Here is an 18,384-nt window from a genome sequence, read left to right on the forward strand (position 1 = left end):
AAAATGACACCAACAAAAAACCCTGATATATTTCTTCCTATCCAATAATGCAAGTAACGTTATGTTTTTCCTTTTCCTTTGATTGTCAGCTTGATCTAATTTAATGCTTTGTTAATATTATTATGGTATATTTTCTTTGTCCTTTAATGTTACTCTTTCTATTTATTGTTTAATCTCTTTTATAGAAAATTAATTACCAATGCAAAGATTTTATGTAAAAAACAATAGATTTAGGTATTCTTTGTATTTTAAGTATTTAATATTTGCCTGAAAAGAATCGTTTGTTTTTTTAGGGCTGCAAAGGAAACATCTAACAAAAAGAACAAGGTATAGTAAAAAATTAATTATAAAAAATATTATCCTGTAGTAAAAAATTACTTTGTAAAAGGTATAGTGGAAAAATAGAAAATCTTCCTTTGTTGTAGAGACATTTACTTTGAAAAAATAATTTAGAAACACTGTTGATAAAGTTACCCCTTTGATAAAAATCTGTTCTTTTAAGAAGTATCTGTGTTTTTGCTTTAATAAAGAGATATTTATCACCTCTGTACACTTAGTATATTGTATAAATATTTTGGGGACATTGTGAAATAGTACTTTTTATTTGTAGGTCAAAGAGCAAATTAATTCTATGGATGACCTTGATGACTTAACTCAGTCATCTGAAACAGCTTTTGAGGATTGCCAGATGCTTTACTCTAATTATAAGAATTCCATGTTGCTAATTGAACAACTTGGCATGGAGTGTAAAGGTAGGACCATGGTATAAATATAAAGCCTTTTTGTGTATACTGTTGTAATATTTGGTAGAATTCACCAGTGTAGCCATTTGGGCCTGGAATTTTCTTTGTGGGAAGATCTTTAACAAGGACTTTAGTTTCTTTTTTAGATATAGGACTATTTAGTTTATTTGTTCTTTCTTGATTGAGCTTTGGTAATTTCCCTCTTTCAAGGAATTTACCCACTTCATCTGAGTTGTCAAATTTATTTACATAATGTTCATAATATTACTCTGTTAGTCTTTTAATATCTATAGAATCTGTAGTAATTTCTCATTACTCATTTCTGTGAAATTAGTAATTTGTGCCTTCTCTCTCTTTTTGTATTTTTCATTATCAGCCTGGCTAGAGGTTTATCACTTTTATTCATCTTCTGAACATATTTGGTTTCACTGATTTTTTAAAAATTTATTTATTTATTTATTTATTTTTGGCTGTGTTAGGTCTTCGTTGCTGTGCGCAGGCTTTCTCTAGTTGAGGCGAGCGGGGGCTACTCTTCGTTCAGTGTGTGGGCTTCTCATTGCTGTGGCTTCTCTTGTTGTGGAGCACGGGTTCTAAGTGCATGGGCTTCAGTAGTTGTGGCACGCGGACTCAGTAGTTGTGGCTTGCGGGTGCTAGAATGCAGGCTCAGTAGTTTTGGCACACAGGCTTAGTTGCTCTGCGGCATGTGGGATCTTCCCGGACCAGGGATCAAACCCGTGTCCCTTGCATTGGCAGGTGGATTCTTAACCATTGTGCCACCAAGGGAGTCCCTCATTGATTTTTCCATGTCTTTTTTGTTTTGTTTGTTTTGTTTTTTTCTCATTGATTTTTTCTTTGATGTTTTTTATTTCCTTTCTTCTGCTTGCTTTGGGTTTACTTTGCTCTTTTTTAAAAAATATTTATTTATTTTATTTTATTTTATTTTTGGCTGCGTTGGGTCTTAGTTGCGGCACACGGGATCTTTCGTTGCAGTGCGTGGGCTTCTCTCTCTAGTTGTGGTGTGTGGGCTCAGTATTTGTGACACTCCAAATGGGGTGTGGGCTCCAGCGTGTGTGGGCTCTGTAGTTGCGGCATGCTGGCTCTCTAGTTGTGGCTTGCATGTTCAGTAGTTGCAGCGGGAGGGCTTAGTTGCCCCACTGCATGTGGGGTTTTAGTTCCCCGACCAGGGATCAAACCCGCATCCCCTGGATTGGAAGGTAGATCCTTAACCACTGAACCATTGGGGAAGTCCCCTAATTTGCTCTTTTTCTGGATTTTTATGTTGGAAGCCAAGGTCATTGATTTGAGACCTTCTTTTCTAATATAGACATTCAATGCTATAAATTTTCATGCAAGTAAGCAGCATTCTACAAATTGTAATGTATTATGTTTTCATTTTCATTCAGTTCAAAATACTTTGTAATTCCTCTTTTCATTACCTCTTTAATCCAAGGGTTATTTAGATGTGTGTTATTTAGTTTTCAAATATTGGAGTATTTTCCAGAAATATTTTTGTTCTTGATTTCCAATTTGATTGCTTTGTGGTCAGAGAACATACTTTGTATGACTTAAATCCTTTTGACTTACTCCTTTATTTTATAACCCAGAATATAGTCTTTTTTTGGTAAGTGTTCCATGGCTACTTGAAAAGAATGGTGGTGTTCAAGTCTACAGTATCCTTGCTGATTTTCTGCCTGCTCTTTCTATCACTTATTCATTGAGGGGTATTGAAATCTCAGACTGTAATTGTGGATTTGTCTATTTTTCTTTGCATTTCTCTCAAGTTTTGCTTTATATATTTTGAAGTTATTAGGCGCATAAACATTTAGGGTTGTTATGCTTCTTATTTTATTTTATTTTTTTAAATTGAACCATCTTTTTCCCTTTATTTATTTATTTTTATTTATTATTTTATGGCTGTGTTGGGTCTTTGTTTCTGTGCGAGGGCTTTCTCTAGTTGCGGCAAGTGGGGGCCACTTTGCATCGCAGTGCGCGGGCCTCTCACTATCGCGGCCTCTCTTGTTGCGGAGCGCAGGCTCCAGACGCGCAGGCTCAGTAGTTGTGGCTCACGGGCCTAGTTGCTCCGCGGCATGTGGGATCTTCCCAGACCAGGGCTCGAACCCATGTCCCCTGCATTAGCAGGCAGATTCTCAACCACTGCGCCACCAGGGAAGCCCTGTTATGCTTCTTATTAATTGACACCCTTATCATTATGAAATGACCTTGTTTATTGCTGGTAATGTTTTTTGCTCTGAAGTCTACTTTGTTTGGTATTAATATAGCCACTCTAGCTTAGCTTTGTTTTGTCACATGTTAGTGTGGTATATCTTATTTCTAACCTTATTACAAATTTATGTCTGTATGTTTAAAGTGCATTTCTTATAGGTGGCATACAGTTCGGTCTTGCTTTTTGATCCAGTCTGACAATCTGCTTTTTTTTTTTTAATTAATTAATTTATTTATTTATTTTTGGCTGCATTGGGTCTTCATTGCTGTGCACGGGCTTTCTCTAGTTGCGGCGAGTGGGGGCTACTCTTCGTTGTGGTGCGCAGGCTTCTCATTGCGGTGGCTTCTCTTGCTGTGGAGCACAGGCTGTAGGCCCATGGGCTTCAGTAATTGTGGCACGTGGGCCCAGTAGTTGTGGCGCACGGGTTTAGTTGCTCCATGACGTGTGGGAGGACCAGGGCTCGAACCTGTGTCCCTGCATTGGCAGGTGGATTCTTGACCACTGCGCCACCAGTGAAGTCCCTGACAGTCTGCTTTTTAATTGAGGTTTTCAGACCATTTTCACTTAACCTGATTATTGATATAGTAGGTTTGAATCTGTCATTATGCTGTTTGATTTCTGTTTGTCCCATCTGTTCTTTGTTCCCCTTTTCTTTTTCTGCCGTCTTTTAGATTAATCGAGTAATTTTTATGATGTAGTTTTATTTCTTTTTTGTTTTTTTGGTTTATTAACTGTAACTCTTTTGTTTCGCTATTTTAGTGGTTGCTTTAGGGTTTACAGTATTTTACTTAGGGTTATCACAGTCCACCTTCAAGTAATATTGTACCACATCATATATAGGATAAGAATATTACAAAAGAGTTTACTTCCACTTCTTCTCTCCTTGCCAGATCCTCCTGGATCTGTGAGATTGTAGTTTTCATTAAGTTTAGAAAGTTGTTGGCCATTCTTTTCTTCAAATATTTTTTTTCTGTCTCTTTCCTCCACCTCTTTAGGGCATTGTATATTTAGCCACTTGAATTCCTGGTCAGGGAATTAATTAAGATCCTGCATGCTGTGCGGCATGGCCAAAAAAAAAAAAATGTATTTGTTCAATGTATGGATGAGTGAAGGTGAAAATGCACAGTGCTTTATACACAAAAATTACTCATATATTTTATTTCTATCTTTGTTTTCTTCCTAATGCAGATTCTGTTAGCTTATTGAAAATTCAGGATGCAGTTCTTTCATATGAAAGATTAATAGAACTTAAAAATAATCACTGTGAACTACTTACAGGAAAAAATAAAAAAATGGAAAGTAAGGTTAGTGGGCTACAAAAGGAGCTATCAGAAACAAAAGAAATGAAATCACAGTTAGAGCATCAAAAAGTGGAGTGGGAACAAGAGCTCTGCAGCTTGAGGTATTGAATATCTTGGTTTTAAAGAAATATTTGAACTGTTTTTATTTACTGTAATACTACAGATGTGTATTTACTTTAATACTATGGGAAGTTTTATAATTGCTAACTTACCTGCTGGGATTTTACAGGGGAGAAAACTTCATTAGTATTGTGGAGTGTGAAATTCTTGGAAATAATACAGCAAGTTCTTAACAGTGAATACTTCTACTAATAATTTAATGTATATATTTCCAAATCATCATTTTCATGGCCATACAGAAGTCCTCCATATGGAAGCCTCATTTTTTTTTTTTTTTTGTAATCTCTCTTTTTTTTTTTTTAATTTTATTTATTATTTTATACAGCAGGTTCTTACTAGTTACCCATTTTATACATGTTAGTGTATACATTGTCAATCCCAAGCTCCCAGTTCATCCCACCCCCCCCCCCCGCTTTCCCCCCTTGGTGTCCATATGTTTGTTCTCTACATCTGTGTCTCTATTTCTGCCTTGCAAACCGGTTCACCTGTACCATTTTTCTAGATTCCACATATATGCGTTAATATACGATATTTGTTTTTCTCTTTCTGACTTACTTCACTCTGTATGATACTTTCTAAGTCCATCCACGTCTCTACAAATGAACCAATTTCGTTCCTTCCTATGGCTGAGTAATATTCCATTGTATATATGTGCTACATCTTCTTTATCCATTCATCTGTCGATGGGCATTTACGTTGCTTCCATGACCTGGCTATTGTAAATAGTGCTGCAGTGAACATTGGGGTGCATGTGTCTTTTTGAATTATGGTCATTATTTTTTTAACAAATTGAATTTCAGTTGTTTTTCATTTTTCTGTATTATGTTTAATGCTACAAGGAACGTCTCTTCTATAAATTCATTTCTACATTTCTGATTATTTATTTTGAATAAATTCTTTAATATTGTGTTATTTGGTTAAACTATGAGAACTTTTAAAAAAGGGCTTTGATCCATGTTTCTAAATTGTTCTCCAGAAAGTTTATATTACTTTACACTCCCACCCACAGAAGTATGAAATGGCCATTTTTCTCAGGATAAAATTAAAAAAAAAATTTATGCAGTTTTATTCTTAACATATGCATGGATGAAATAAAAGGTAAAAATGGAAGGTGATTACTGATTAGTTTATTCAATTTCTCTTTCATACAGAGATGAAATTAGTTCAAAGGTTTGTGCTGAAAGCACAAAATACTCTTTATTGTTTAATTAATTAATATGGATCCTGCCTTACGGGATTTAAAATGATTTATTAAATAGATAATAATCAACAAGTTGAAAATGTTGCAAAAGAAGAAACATAAAAAGTGTGGTGCAACAGATATTAGACTCCCTAGCCTAGTCTTGGATTACAGTGTCTGAAGATATATGTTCTGTAAAAGACATCTGCAGATTTTATCTGGCACTGTAAGTCATTTAGGGGTACCTGTAGTATTTTATGAAGTTGAAATTTTATTTCTAGTGATCTTATAAACTTGTTTCTAAACAACAGCTTCTCTTTTTAATTAGTAACTAAATTATCTGTCCTAAAGGAGGAGTAATTATGACAGTGTGGAAAACAGGGTAATTTTCGACCTAACTTCACTGAATAATTTCAAAATTTCTTTCCTACACTATTCACCAGAGTTACTCTTGACTAAAACTTACTTAAGTGGCAGAATGTTTTTTCAATGCTACCTTTCAAGTGTATATATCTTTATGAAGAGATTGAAGTGAGGAATTAAAAATATGAGACCTAGAAAGGAAAAAAAAAAACTGGAGAACAGAAGTTTCATTAGGATACTAAATCAACGGGTGAAGAGACAGATCATAAAATGAACTTTTTATTTTCTAACAAAACACATTTTAAGGTAAGCATATTTAACTGCAGATTCACCCTAAAACAAGAAGAAGAGAAGAGAAGAAATGCTGACATGTTATATGAAAAAATTAGGGAGCAGTTAAGAAGAAAAGAAGAGCAATACAGTAAAGAAGTTGAAATGAAACAACAACTTGAACTCACTCTCAGAGCGCTAGACATGGAACTGAGGACTGTGAGAAATAATCTGAATCAGGTAAGTTAATCTTTGGTGAAAATTTCAAATTTCTAACACTATTTCATCAGTATTATTTATAATATCTCTTTGATTTAATATATATTATTTAGGTTTAAAACAAATAAAAAGTGTTATCTCATCCTAAATATGAACTATGACATTTATAGCTTAAATTATTAATTTCTTGCCATTCTTAGCTTCTAATACATGCTCTGTGTATGTTTTCTGAATGGAGGAATGGAAGGTAAATTGAGCTTAATCATTAACATAATGATTGGCATTTTTGGTCCATTTGAAAGTAATATTCTTAATTGCAATCCATGTGTTAATTTTGGCTTTTTTATGTTAAAATACAGGCTAAATTGCCTTGAGACTGTGATGGAACTAGTTAAATGCTTTGTAAAAAGATTTTCTTTCACAATACTATATCTCCCTGTACTTTTGCTCTGTGATAAGTTTGGCGGTCATTTAAATTAAAATCTGAGTTATTCATGTAGGATAAACATCCTTGTGTTTATTTTAAAAGGCTACTTCCTTTTAACAGTTTTTTTTTTTTTTTTTTTAATTCTGCTCTTAAGCTTTTGACTTTTTGTTTTTAATGGTATGAGACCAAAAACCTCATGAAATGTGTCTCCAGGTTGTAGAAGAGCGAAATGACACTCAGAGGCAGCTTTCTCGAGAACAGAATGCCAGAATTTTGCAAGATGGAATCCTGACCAATCACCTTGCCAAACAAAAGGAGATAGAAATGACTAATAAGGAAATGAATTCTGAGGTATTTTCTTTAATCATTTTCAAATATTTGTGTGTATGTATCTGTATATGTATATATTTTAAAAACCAATACTATACATCATAGACAGTATAGAGGATATTTAACACCTATTTAAGTATATTTTGGGGGGGGTGATGTTTCTCGTCTGTTGGATATTTAATATTTTTAATTCAAACATAATTCAATTATATTTGATTAAATTTAATTCAAGTTTTTTTTTTTTTTTTTTTTTTAAGAAAGAAAGGGAGAAAGAATGCTGGCCTCTAGAGTTTTTTTTTTTTTTTGGCTGTGTTGGGTCTTCGTTTCTGTGCGAGGGCTTTCTCAGTTGTGGCAAGTGGGGGCCACTCTTCATCATGGTGCGCAGGCCTCTCACTATCGCGGCCTCTCTTGTTGTGGAGCACAGGCTCCAGACGCGCAGGCTCAGCAGTTGTGGCTCACGGGCCTAGTTGCTCCGCGGCATGTGGGATCCTCCCAGACCAGGGCTCGAACCCGTGTCCCCTGCATTGGCAGGCAGATTCTCAACCACTGCGCCACCAGGGAAGCCCCTCAAGTAGTATTTTTAATTCAAATCCATTTGTCTGCAACAGTCAAGCAGTGACATACAACAGCCTCATCCAAGGAGAGGCTTTTAATATTTTCCATAGGAACTGATGAACTTTTCATAATCTCAAAACTATTGCTACCATCTAGAAAAGTCTGCACCCTGATGGCGGTTTAGGCGGGGAAGACCATGTGTGCTCCACCATCGACCACACTACCCGACCAAATCCCAGCACTGAATACGTTCTTGCCCTCTGCTTTGGAGTGAACATGTCAATCACTATGCACCTCATCATTTTCAGTGTCTAAATCAGAGTCTGTTCTTGGTTTCACTGTCATTTCTTTAACCAGTACCCCGTCAATGACATTTTCACATCACTTACAATTTTTCAGTATCGTAAAAGCTGCAACATTAGTTGTAAAAACATTTTTGAGCACTTAAAAAAATTATTTCCTTAGAATAAACTTATAAAAGTTGATAAAAACAAACCAAAAAAGAGAACCCCAAAACAAACAAACAAAACACCATTATGGTTTTTTGGCAGTGATTTCACTTCCTTGATAGATTAATAGAGAGGTTAGTTTATCCCTTCCACTGATGGTAAGGAGGAAAGGTATAGCCAGTTCAGAGACCGTATTTTGGATGTCATTCTTCTACTTGTGAGAAAATTAACACTTTGCTCCATGTAGTGTCCTATTTCAGTACAAGGAACTTTTGAAAATAGTGATAGATATGCCATAATATTTATTTAGTGATAATTTATTAAGTATTTTATTTTTAGTGAAACAGTTCATTGTATTTCCCCCACCTTACTATTTTAAGCATTATGAAGAGAGGATGAAAGTTATTGGAGCAGCGAATAATCTCATGATTTTCTAAGATCTCTATAAATTTTACCTTATTTACCACTAGTGTATGCACCATTAGTGAAATATAAGGTTTATTTTGTATTTATATGTTTGTACTAGAGAACTAGCTGTGGTTTGGTGTAAGGACTCATAGTAAAGTCAGAAGACCTGGGGAAAAGCCTGCAGCTTGCTTGTATTTTTAACTTCCTCATTTCCAGGACTGTCATAGCTAAATGAGTTAATTGATATTTGTAGAAGTGCTTAGTACAGTTATCAGTAGATGTAATTCTTGTAACTGACTATAAAAATATTAGAAATGTAGAATATTTATGGAATATTCTCAGGAAAAAAAATTTTTTAGGAAATTTAATCTGTCAAAATATATACAGAGCTAAGGCTTTTACTATGGGGTAGCTGTATAGGTTAGATAGCAGATGTAATTTTTTTAAGCTAGCGGGTGGTATTTTATTTTATTTTTTATTGAAGTATAGTTGATTTACAATATTGTGTTAGTTTCAGGTATACAGCACAGTGATTCAGTTTTTTATATATATATATATATATATATATATATATATATATATATATATATATATACCTTTATAGATTCTTTTTCCAAATATTGAGTGTAGTTCCCTGTGCTACACAGTAGGTCATTGTTGGTTATCTGTTTTTTATATAGTAGTGTGTATATATTAATCCCAACCTCCTAATGAATCCCTCCCCCTCTTTCCCCTTTAGTAACCATAAGTTTGTTTTCTATGTCTGTGAGTCTCTTTCTGTTTGTAAATAAGTTCATTTGTATCATTTTTTTAGATTCCATGTATAAGTGATATCATATGACATTTGTCTTTTCTGTCTGGCTTACTCCACTTAGTATGATAGTCTCTAGGTCCATCCATGTTGCTGCAAATGGCATTATTTCATTCTTTTTTATGGCTGAGTAGTATTCCATTGTATAAATATATCACATCAGATGCAATTTTTAAGTGTAGTCAGATTTATTAATCTTTTATTTTAAGCCTTCTGGGTTTGTTATAATTTAGAGAAAGGCCTTTCCAATTCTGGGCTTCTTAAGAATTCTCTTGTGGTTTCTTTTTTACTTTCATGGATTCATTGTCTTCAATTAAATTTTTGAACTTTTGAAGATTTCTGCTTGTAAGAAGTCTGAGGTTTGTATCCAACCTATTTTTTCCAGTTGGATATCCACTTACTGCAGTCTTTTCATTGTATCAACATATAGGTTAGTCTTTCAGAGGAAATCATGAAATGTCAATTTATTGAGTACTAGCTAAAAATCTCCTTTGTTTCACTTAGGTGTCCGATAGTCCTGAAAAAGAAAAAGATCTGTTACATAAAAACCACATGTTGCAGGATGAAATTGCCATGCTAAGACTGGAAATAGACACAATAAAATGTCAGAACCAGGAAAAGGAAAAGAAATATTTTGAGGATATTGAAATTGTAAAAGAAAAGAATAATGATCTTCAAAAGACAATAAAACTGAATGAGGAAACATTAACAAAGACAATATTCCAATATACTGGACAGCTTAATGTTCTGACAGCTGAGAATACAATGCTAAACTCTAAGCTGGAGAATGAAAAACAAAGCAAAGAAAGACTGGAAACAGAAGTGGAATCCTACCGTTCTAGACTGGCTACTGCCATACATGATCACCATCAAAGTCAGACATCAAAAAGAGACCTGGAACTTGCCTTCCAGAGAGCAAGAGATGAGTGGTTACGCTTGCAGGACAAAATGAATTTTGATGTGTCTAACCTGAATGATAACAACGAGATGCTTTCCCAGCAACTTTCTAAAGCTGAAAGTAAATTCAATAGCCTAGAAACCGAGCTCCATCACACGAGAGATGCTCTCAGAGAAAAGACTTTGGTGTTAGAACGTGTACAGATAGACCTAAGCCAAGCACAGTGTCAAAAGAAGGAAATTGAACACATGTATCAAAGCGAACAAGGCAAAGTGAATAAATACATTGGAAAGCAGGAATCCTTAGAAGAGAGATTATCTCAACTCCAGAGTGAAAACATGTTGCTCAGACAGCAACTGGATGATGCGCAAAACAAAGCCGACAGTAAAGAGAAGACAGTAATTAACATCCAAGACCAGTTTCAGGATATTGTGAAAAAACTTCAAGCTGAAAGTGAAAAACAAGGTCTGATGCTGGAGGAAAGAAACAAGGAGTTAATCAAGGAATGTAATCATTTAAAAGAGAGAATGTATCAGTATGAAAATGAGAAAACAGAAAGAGAAGTAAGTATCCAAGAAGAGAAATAATTCTCAGACTTCCTGAAAGAAAATTCAAAGTGATTTTGATTATGGCTAAATGTTGAATCTAGTTGAATATAAAAAATATATAGACTATAAGTCTATAGGCTGTAAGTCAGCCTAAAAGCATACCTTGTATCCAGCAAATAAAGAATTAGACCTGAGAGGTGCTTTACTTTGAGTAGAGACATCGTGTCACCTATGAAATTTTAAGAGATTAAGTTATAAATTGTTAATGGGTATAGACAGGTATTAGTAATTTACTCTTCTACTGCTAAAATAATAATTTTAATCTTTATGTCACCACATTTTAGTATCATGATGAAGCAGATAAATGAAACACTCAGATCTAAAATGAATTATTTTGAAATTAAGATTCAGTTGTATGGATTACCTTGACAGTCAATTCCAGATTTCCCAGATGAACTGATGTGTTGATGCCATATCTTATAGTACTTTTCTTTCAGTAGCTTGTCATCACTTTTTAGTTGATATAATTTTATTTTTATTCATGTCAATTTAAATTAATTTGGGAAATAGTTCAGCCTCAAATCATGTATTCTTACGACCTCTCAACTCTTTAAAGGCATCTACTTTTCATTAAATCATAATTTGGGATTAAAGTAGTGAGTTTTAGCAAAACTATACTTGATTTAATCTTCCCACTTCTATTTGTAATTTACTTGGAACATTTTTACAAATAATTTGCTCATAATTCTCATTTCAAGGCTCAGTTACTATCATTTGGATATAAATTTGTCCAATACAAAGAGAATTGTAGCTCTCTGTGACTTATTAATTTGGCATTGGACTCCCATTTTCAGACTAGTGAGGGGTGGCAGATTCATGAGTAGCAGGAATAGAGTCGGGGACAGGGTCATAGGGGCTGCCATCGGGAGGCAGCAGAGGCCCTGAAGGTCTCATTTTAATTCTAGGAATTAAAATGGGAATGACCTCATTTTAATTCTGAGATAGGAATCTATTGAGCACTGGATTGAATATGTGAGAATCTCTGAAGTTAATCGAAGCCCCCAGTAGAGAAGAGGGAAGATGTTCCCACCACTCGTGCCATCTACACACCCATTTCTTTCTGAGATTTGAGGAGGTCCTCAAGCTCTGCAAATTGATCGGGAAGGGCGGGGAGTGGATAGCGGGACTGAATCCATTGTCTAAATAACTTAATAGCGACAAGGCCGGAGGGTAACACCTTCTGTGTCTTTAACCAAATTCAGTGAGCAGGAAGGTGCACATACGAGAAGAAGGAGACGAATTGATGTCTGTGGTGATAATTTTCAAAGTACATATGTTGGAGTTATCTATTATTAACATAACTTAATAATAAGGTAATTTATAAAATCAGTGACAGAGTATCTTATTAGGCACTTGTGAGACAACTTCAACAAGAACTGGCTGATACCCTAAAAAAGCAATCTATGTCAGAGGCTTCACTGGAGGTCACGTCACGTTATCGTACTAATTTAGAAGATGAGGCACAGGATTTAAAGAAAAAATTACGTCAAGTCACAAGTCAGGTATGTATGAATTTAACATGTCAGTACTTAATGTATAGGATAACGTGTTTTAGGACACTAATTTTCATGGACGGCTTTCTTTTGTATTTTCATTACAAGTAAATTTATTACAATTTTGTTATCTTTATAATGCACTTGTTTCTTAAACTCTGACTTTCATTCTGCCGTTTGCATTATATATTTTTTCTTACAATATTTGCCCTTAGGAAAGTTGAGAATTGTGCATGATTCCTCACAGAAGTTGAGAGACTTTTTTTTTCTATTAAACAGTATTTTTTAGTGATATCTCTACTACCATGATGAAGCAAGCCAGATAAAATCAGAGGATAATGTTTAATGGAATGTTCCATAAAATTGTCATTTTTCATCTTCACTTTCGTGAATGGATATAGTATCTGTGTATATTTATTTCATGGATTTCAGAATAACTTGTGCAGAAAGGTCATTATACAAATCAGTTGAAGTTAGGCATTGCCTTCATTTTCTTTTCATTTTAGATATATTGTAAAAGCATAGAGATACTCAGATCGTGTATAGTATGTACACCCAAAATAGAAAAATAAGAAAATTATCTAGATCCTGCCATTGTATTTTTAAGAAAACTATTGAGATATAATTCACATATCGTATAATTCACCCATTTAAAATGTGTAGTTCAGTCTCTCCTTGTATATTCAGAGAGTCGTGCACTTGGCACCACAGTCAATTTTAGAGCATCTCCATCACCCGCAAAGGAAAACCCTGCATCCCTTAGGCATCTCCTGTGGCCCACATCTCCCTCAGCCCCAGCAACCACCAGTCTAATTTCTGTCTCTGTAGATGTGCCTATTCTGGGTGTTTCATATAAATAGAATCACACAGTATGTGGTCCTTTGTGATTAGCTTTTCTCATTTGAAGTAACGTTTTCGAGGTTCATCCACGTTATAGCGCATATCAGTACTTCCATTTCTGTTTATTGTTGAACAGCACGTTATGTGGCTAAGCCATTTATCCATTCATCAGTTGATGGGCCTTTGGGTTATTTCCACCTTTGGGCTGTTAATAATGCTGCTGTGAACATTCATTTACAAGTTACTGTGTGGACATAATTTTAATTTCCCTGCTGTTGGATTTTATCCTCTGAGTTAATTGGCTGATTTCACCTTTTCTTGGCCTTTACTCATGCTGTCCTTTCTGTCTTTACAGTTTCTTTTCCTCCTGCCTAATCCTCCATTTATTTAGACCTGGCCCCCAGTCTTCTCCATGAAGCTCTCTCTGACTGTCCTAGCTCTCATTGACCCTGTCATCTAGTCTGTGAAGAACAGTTTAGCCCTTAGTTTTACACTGTTTTAATTTTTTTCATGAGAGAGAATCTTGTCTTAAGTATAAATTTGTCTAACAGGGAATATTCATTGATATGCATGGTACCTGTCTTGCATAAATTGAAAATATTTTAGCTTAACAGTTGCTGGGATACAATTAAGTACTTTATACCATACCAATAATTTCTTCTTGGAGATATTGATATAATAAATCTTATATTAAAATGTATTTTAAGCAATTAAATATAAAATTAAAAGCTCTTAATCTAATAGAGGAGAATTGTTCAATTAAATGCTCTTTTTTTTTTTCCCCTCACTCTGGAAAAAAGAAATCTGAATTTGCCTTCCTTCATTATGCAGCCAGAACTGGGGATTTTCACACAGCATTTCACCAACTGTAAAGCTCTGTGGATAGCTTCTCCGATATCCATACCACATAACCTTAATTTTCTCATCTGAGTACTTTCTAGACATAAACAGTCGCTGGGAGTGAATTGATTCAGAACTTTGATTTAGCAATAGGGTGATATTTCCATGCCAGTGACTTAACCCTTCCTCTGATGGTCATGTAAGTTATGTACCACTCAATCCAGGAGGTGCTATTTGCATATTAATCCATGATCACTGCCCACTGAGTAGTACAGAGAGGAAGTTAAGTTATAAATCATTATAAGTGGGAAAAAGTACTGGTTGGTTAGTGGAATCAGTGAAAGTTTTTGAAGTACTGGGCACATCCATTCTGGTCCTCATGCTCCCCGTTTACTGCCAATTTCAATGGTATGGAGAATGATTTCAGTGTGACTTGTACAGGAGACCACTTCTGTTGGCATGCCATCTGCCTAAAATATCCAATTGTTTAGAACATAAAATACAGCGATAGTAATAATTGTAAACACTTAGCATTTACTATGTGCCACGTACTTTTCTAAATACATTATGTATACCCCCCAGTTTAATCTTCCCGACATCCCAGTGAGGTCAGTGCTATTATTATCTTCATTTTACGGCTGGAGAAACTGAGACACAGAAAATTTAAGTAATTTGCTCAAGGACATACAGCAAATAACTGGTGGAATTGGGACTCAGACCCACGCATTCTGGCTCCTGTGTAGATACTGCCTCTCACACTAGGTCCCTGAAGCATCTGGTTGTCACCAACAGTAGTGTGTAGTGTGAACGTTCATAATCACTGGAAGAGCTGTGGTCATTCACATATGTGGATATTTAAAATTATAGTTGGTATAGAGCGTGGAATAAAAAACATAAATGTCTTTCCCCATTTGGCCAATTTATAAATTTGTGTATTTATTTGATAAAATATAATTTAAAGCATGAATGATGTTGTGGTTTAGTACTAGAGGAGAGGTCAGTAACTTGTAAAGGGCCAGATAGTAAATATTTTAGCCTTTGTGGTTCACAAGGTGTCTGTTGTAGCAACTCAACTCTGCTGTTGCAGCAGAAAAGTAGCCGTAAACAATATGCAGATAAAAGACACAAAAACAGATGATGACGGATTTGCTAGATTATCAGTAATTTTAAAAAAATTTTTCTTCTTTTAGTTGCAAGAAGCACAGGATCGACGTACAGAGGCCATGAGATGTGCTGAGAAGACGCAGGATCACATCCAAAAGTACAATTTAAAGCAGCACAGAAAATAACTTAAGTATAAGTATAGAGCAGATAAGCAGTATAGTATGAGAATTATATCAATAATGACAATAAATACGTCATTGTGAAGCTGGGTAAACAATTCAGCTTTGAGCTATTTTGAAATGCATAATTTTTCTTCATTATTTCTAAATTTTGCACATTATCCACAGAACACAACTAGAAAACGGCACAATTGCCAAATCATCTACTTTTCAAAATTCTAAGAACGTATGTAATTGAACCTGCAGGTGTTTGTTCAGAAAATGTGTGGTATTTTAAAAATCTATGTGTGAGAATAATTATTTTAAAATATGCATTTTAGGCTTGAAATTGAAAATGCCAAGTTAAAAGCTACAGTCAAAAAGCAAGCGGGAAAAATTGAACAGCTTCAGAAAAACCTGTTAAGTACAAGTTCAGTAAGTCAATCTCTTAGTTTCTGTCATGCTGAAAAGGAATTTTAATTTTTTTACTAGTAACATATAAGAATATTTTGGACAATATGAAAAGTCTCATTGATAAAAGAGTTTATTTTTATGTTGATACTACTTGCTACTAGTAGCATAATTCTTCTTTTTAGAGGAAGTTGACTGAAATAATAAAATTGATTTTTGTAGTAAGATTTTAATTAAAAAGATTGTGACAGTCCAAAAGCAATATTTTATATATACCACATTTTGTTTATTCATTCATCTGTCAATGAACATTGGGATTTTTCCACCTTCTGGCTATTGTTGATAATGCTGCTATGAACAGTGGTACACAAATATCTGTTTGAGTCCAGAAATTTGAGTAATGATTTGATCTAGAATTCTGAATTCCCCTTGTAATCTAAATCCTCCAGTGCTTTTTGAGAATGAATTACTTTTAATGTTGTAGTTTGTTTTCTTTATCAAGAAGGAATACTAGGTCACCGTACAAGCATTTTTCTGAAAGGAATGTATTTTTTCCTTTCTTTGATTTTATTTTACTTTATTTTTTAAAGATTTTTTTGATGTGGACCATTTTTAAAGTCTTTATTGAATTTGATACAATATTGCTTCTGTTTTATGTTTTGGTTTTTTTGGCCACGAGGCATGTGGGATCTTAGCTCCCTGACCAGGTATCGAACTCCCGGCATTGGAAGGCAAAGTCTTAACCACTGGACCTCCAGGGAAGTCCCCCTTTTTTCTTTAAAAAAAGAAAAGAGATGCCAGTGAAAAAGTAGAAATGGCTGCTCAATCAGGGCCTTACATAGTAACAGGTGCTCCTAGCATAGCAAGTTCAGAAACAATTTTTTTCCCAGACACTTGAGTTAATCAGCCTTTCAAAGGTGTAACAGCCAGTCTCAGAAAAGACTGATGTGTAATCCAGGATTCCAATTTATCAATGTATAGTGAAAGCTATGTAACTATTTACCAAGCAGAAAGGGATTCTCCTGCCATTTACACTCTCCTTTGTAGGGGAAGCTACCTATGATTTAAAAATCAGAAGATTGTATTGTGAACCCTAAGTTGGAGGGATGAGGTAGATGCACCTACCAACTCGTTTCTTTCCATCACAATAGTTAGATTCATGCAGTGTCATTATACAGATATACCTGTCAGGGGAACTAGAACATTCTGTTGACTGTGCCTTCTTGTGTTCAAAGAAACATTGAAAATTATTTTTTCTAGACTTGATATAAATTAGTCACATTGTATTAGCATACTTTTCATACACGTGACAATACAATATGTTGACAAAAGGAGTCTTCTGTGAATGAGAGTGCCAGATGTCCCCTTACATTGTCAAACAGAAATCTATTCGGGTATCAGAAATTGAAAATTTTGTAAGAATACCCCACACTGATTAAGCATATTAAAAAAATAATGAGGGATTTTCTGTAGATTCCTATAGAAATGAGTTAGGATTATGACATAAAATTATTGGCCACTTTAAGGTCTACACAAATCAAAAATTTAATGAGACAGCTTTTCACCAACTCAGTCAATAGCCCTGGCTTCTCTAGAAAGTTCTCATCTCAGGAATCCCCAGGCCAGAGCCAACCTGAGTTAAGATATATGATCAGCACAGTGCTGAGGTGAAGAATCTGGGCTGGGAAGAAGAGAGAGCTCTGGCTGACTCAAGACTCCAAACAATATAGTTGAGTATTCACCTGAAAGGAGTGTCAGAAGACTTCCATAAGGTCAGGTCTCTATGGAATAGGAAATTATTCAAAAGAAAACAAGGGCAGGGACTTCCCTGGTGCAGTGGTTAGGAATCCGCCTGCCAATGCATTGGACACGGGTTCGATCCCTGGTCCGGGAAGATCCCACATGCCGCGGAGCAACTAAGCCTGTGCACCACAACTACTGAGCCTGCGCTCTAGAGCCCGCGAGCCACAACTACTGAGCCCGTGTGCTGCAACTACTGCAGCCCACGTGCCTAGAGCCTGTGCTCTGCAACAAGAGAAGCCACCGCAGTGAGAAGCCCGCACACCACAACGAAGAGAAGCCCCCACTCACCGCAACTAGAGAAAGCCCGCACGCAGCAACAAAGATCCAATGCAGCCAAAAAAAAAAAAAAGAAAACAAAGGCAAATAATTGATAATCTGACCCTTGTGAAAAACTTTCGCATTATAAAAGAAAATAAAGACAAAGTATGCTGGTCAACATCCTAAGGGTGAGGGTGCCCCCCAAGATTAGAAAATAACACTACACTCAAAGTAACACCAATAAGAATAAACATAAAGTGTCCAAGAATAGCTCTGTACAAGGATAATCCACACCGAGTAATGGCTCATGAGTGTGGCTGAGGATGTTGTCGATGAGGAATGAGAAGGGGGAGAGAAAAGTACAGGTGACCTCAGCAAAGGGGTCAAGGCTGGAAAGGTAGGTTAGGGAATCTGGTACGAAGCCTTGAGATGTAAGGAACCCTGAGAGAATTTAAAAAGAGGATTAGAAAGGGTCAAGGACTGAACATCAAGGGTTACTGTCATTCAGACTGAGGTGGGCTCAGAGGAGCTGAGGCAGAGTGTGGTCATGTTAGCAGTTGCTGCTGAGAAG

The 18,384-nt window shown here is 35.4% G+C and overlaps 1 protein-coding gene across 1 annotated transcript in view; it reads left to right on the forward strand.

Annotated features, from left to right (window-relative positions):
• Positions 1 to 18,384, forward strand: part of ANKRD26 (ankyrin repeat domain containing 26) — a 92,281-nt gene that overhangs the window by 53,713 nt on the left and 20,184 nt on the right. The window contains exons 20-28 of the mRNA XM_061179311.1: positions 294 to 327; positions 611 to 752; positions 4,156 to 4,369; positions 6,258 to 6,441; positions 7,061 to 7,198; positions 9,905 to 10,861; positions 12,256 to 12,408; positions 15,270 to 15,340; positions 15,683 to 15,776. Coding sequence (XP_061035294.1) covers positions 294 to 327; positions 611 to 752; positions 4,156 to 4,369; positions 6,258 to 6,441; positions 7,061 to 7,198; positions 9,905 to 10,861; positions 12,256 to 12,408; positions 15,270 to 15,340; positions 15,683 to 15,776 — 1,987 coding nt within the window. The remainder of the gene's footprint in view (positions 1 to 293; positions 328 to 610; positions 753 to 4,155; positions 4,370 to 6,257; positions 6,442 to 7,060; positions 7,199 to 9,904; positions 10,862 to 12,255; positions 12,409 to 15,269; positions 15,341 to 15,682; positions 15,777 to 18,384) is intronic.

The sequence above is a fragment of the Eubalaena glacialis genome, chromosome 2, assembly GCF_028564815.1.
Source record: "Eubalaena glacialis isolate mEubGla1 chromosome 2, mEubGla1.1.hap2.+ XY, whole genome shotgun sequence".
NCBI classification, from domain to species: domain Eukaryota; kingdom Metazoa; phylum Chordata; class Mammalia; order Artiodactyla; family Balaenidae; genus Eubalaena; species Eubalaena glacialis.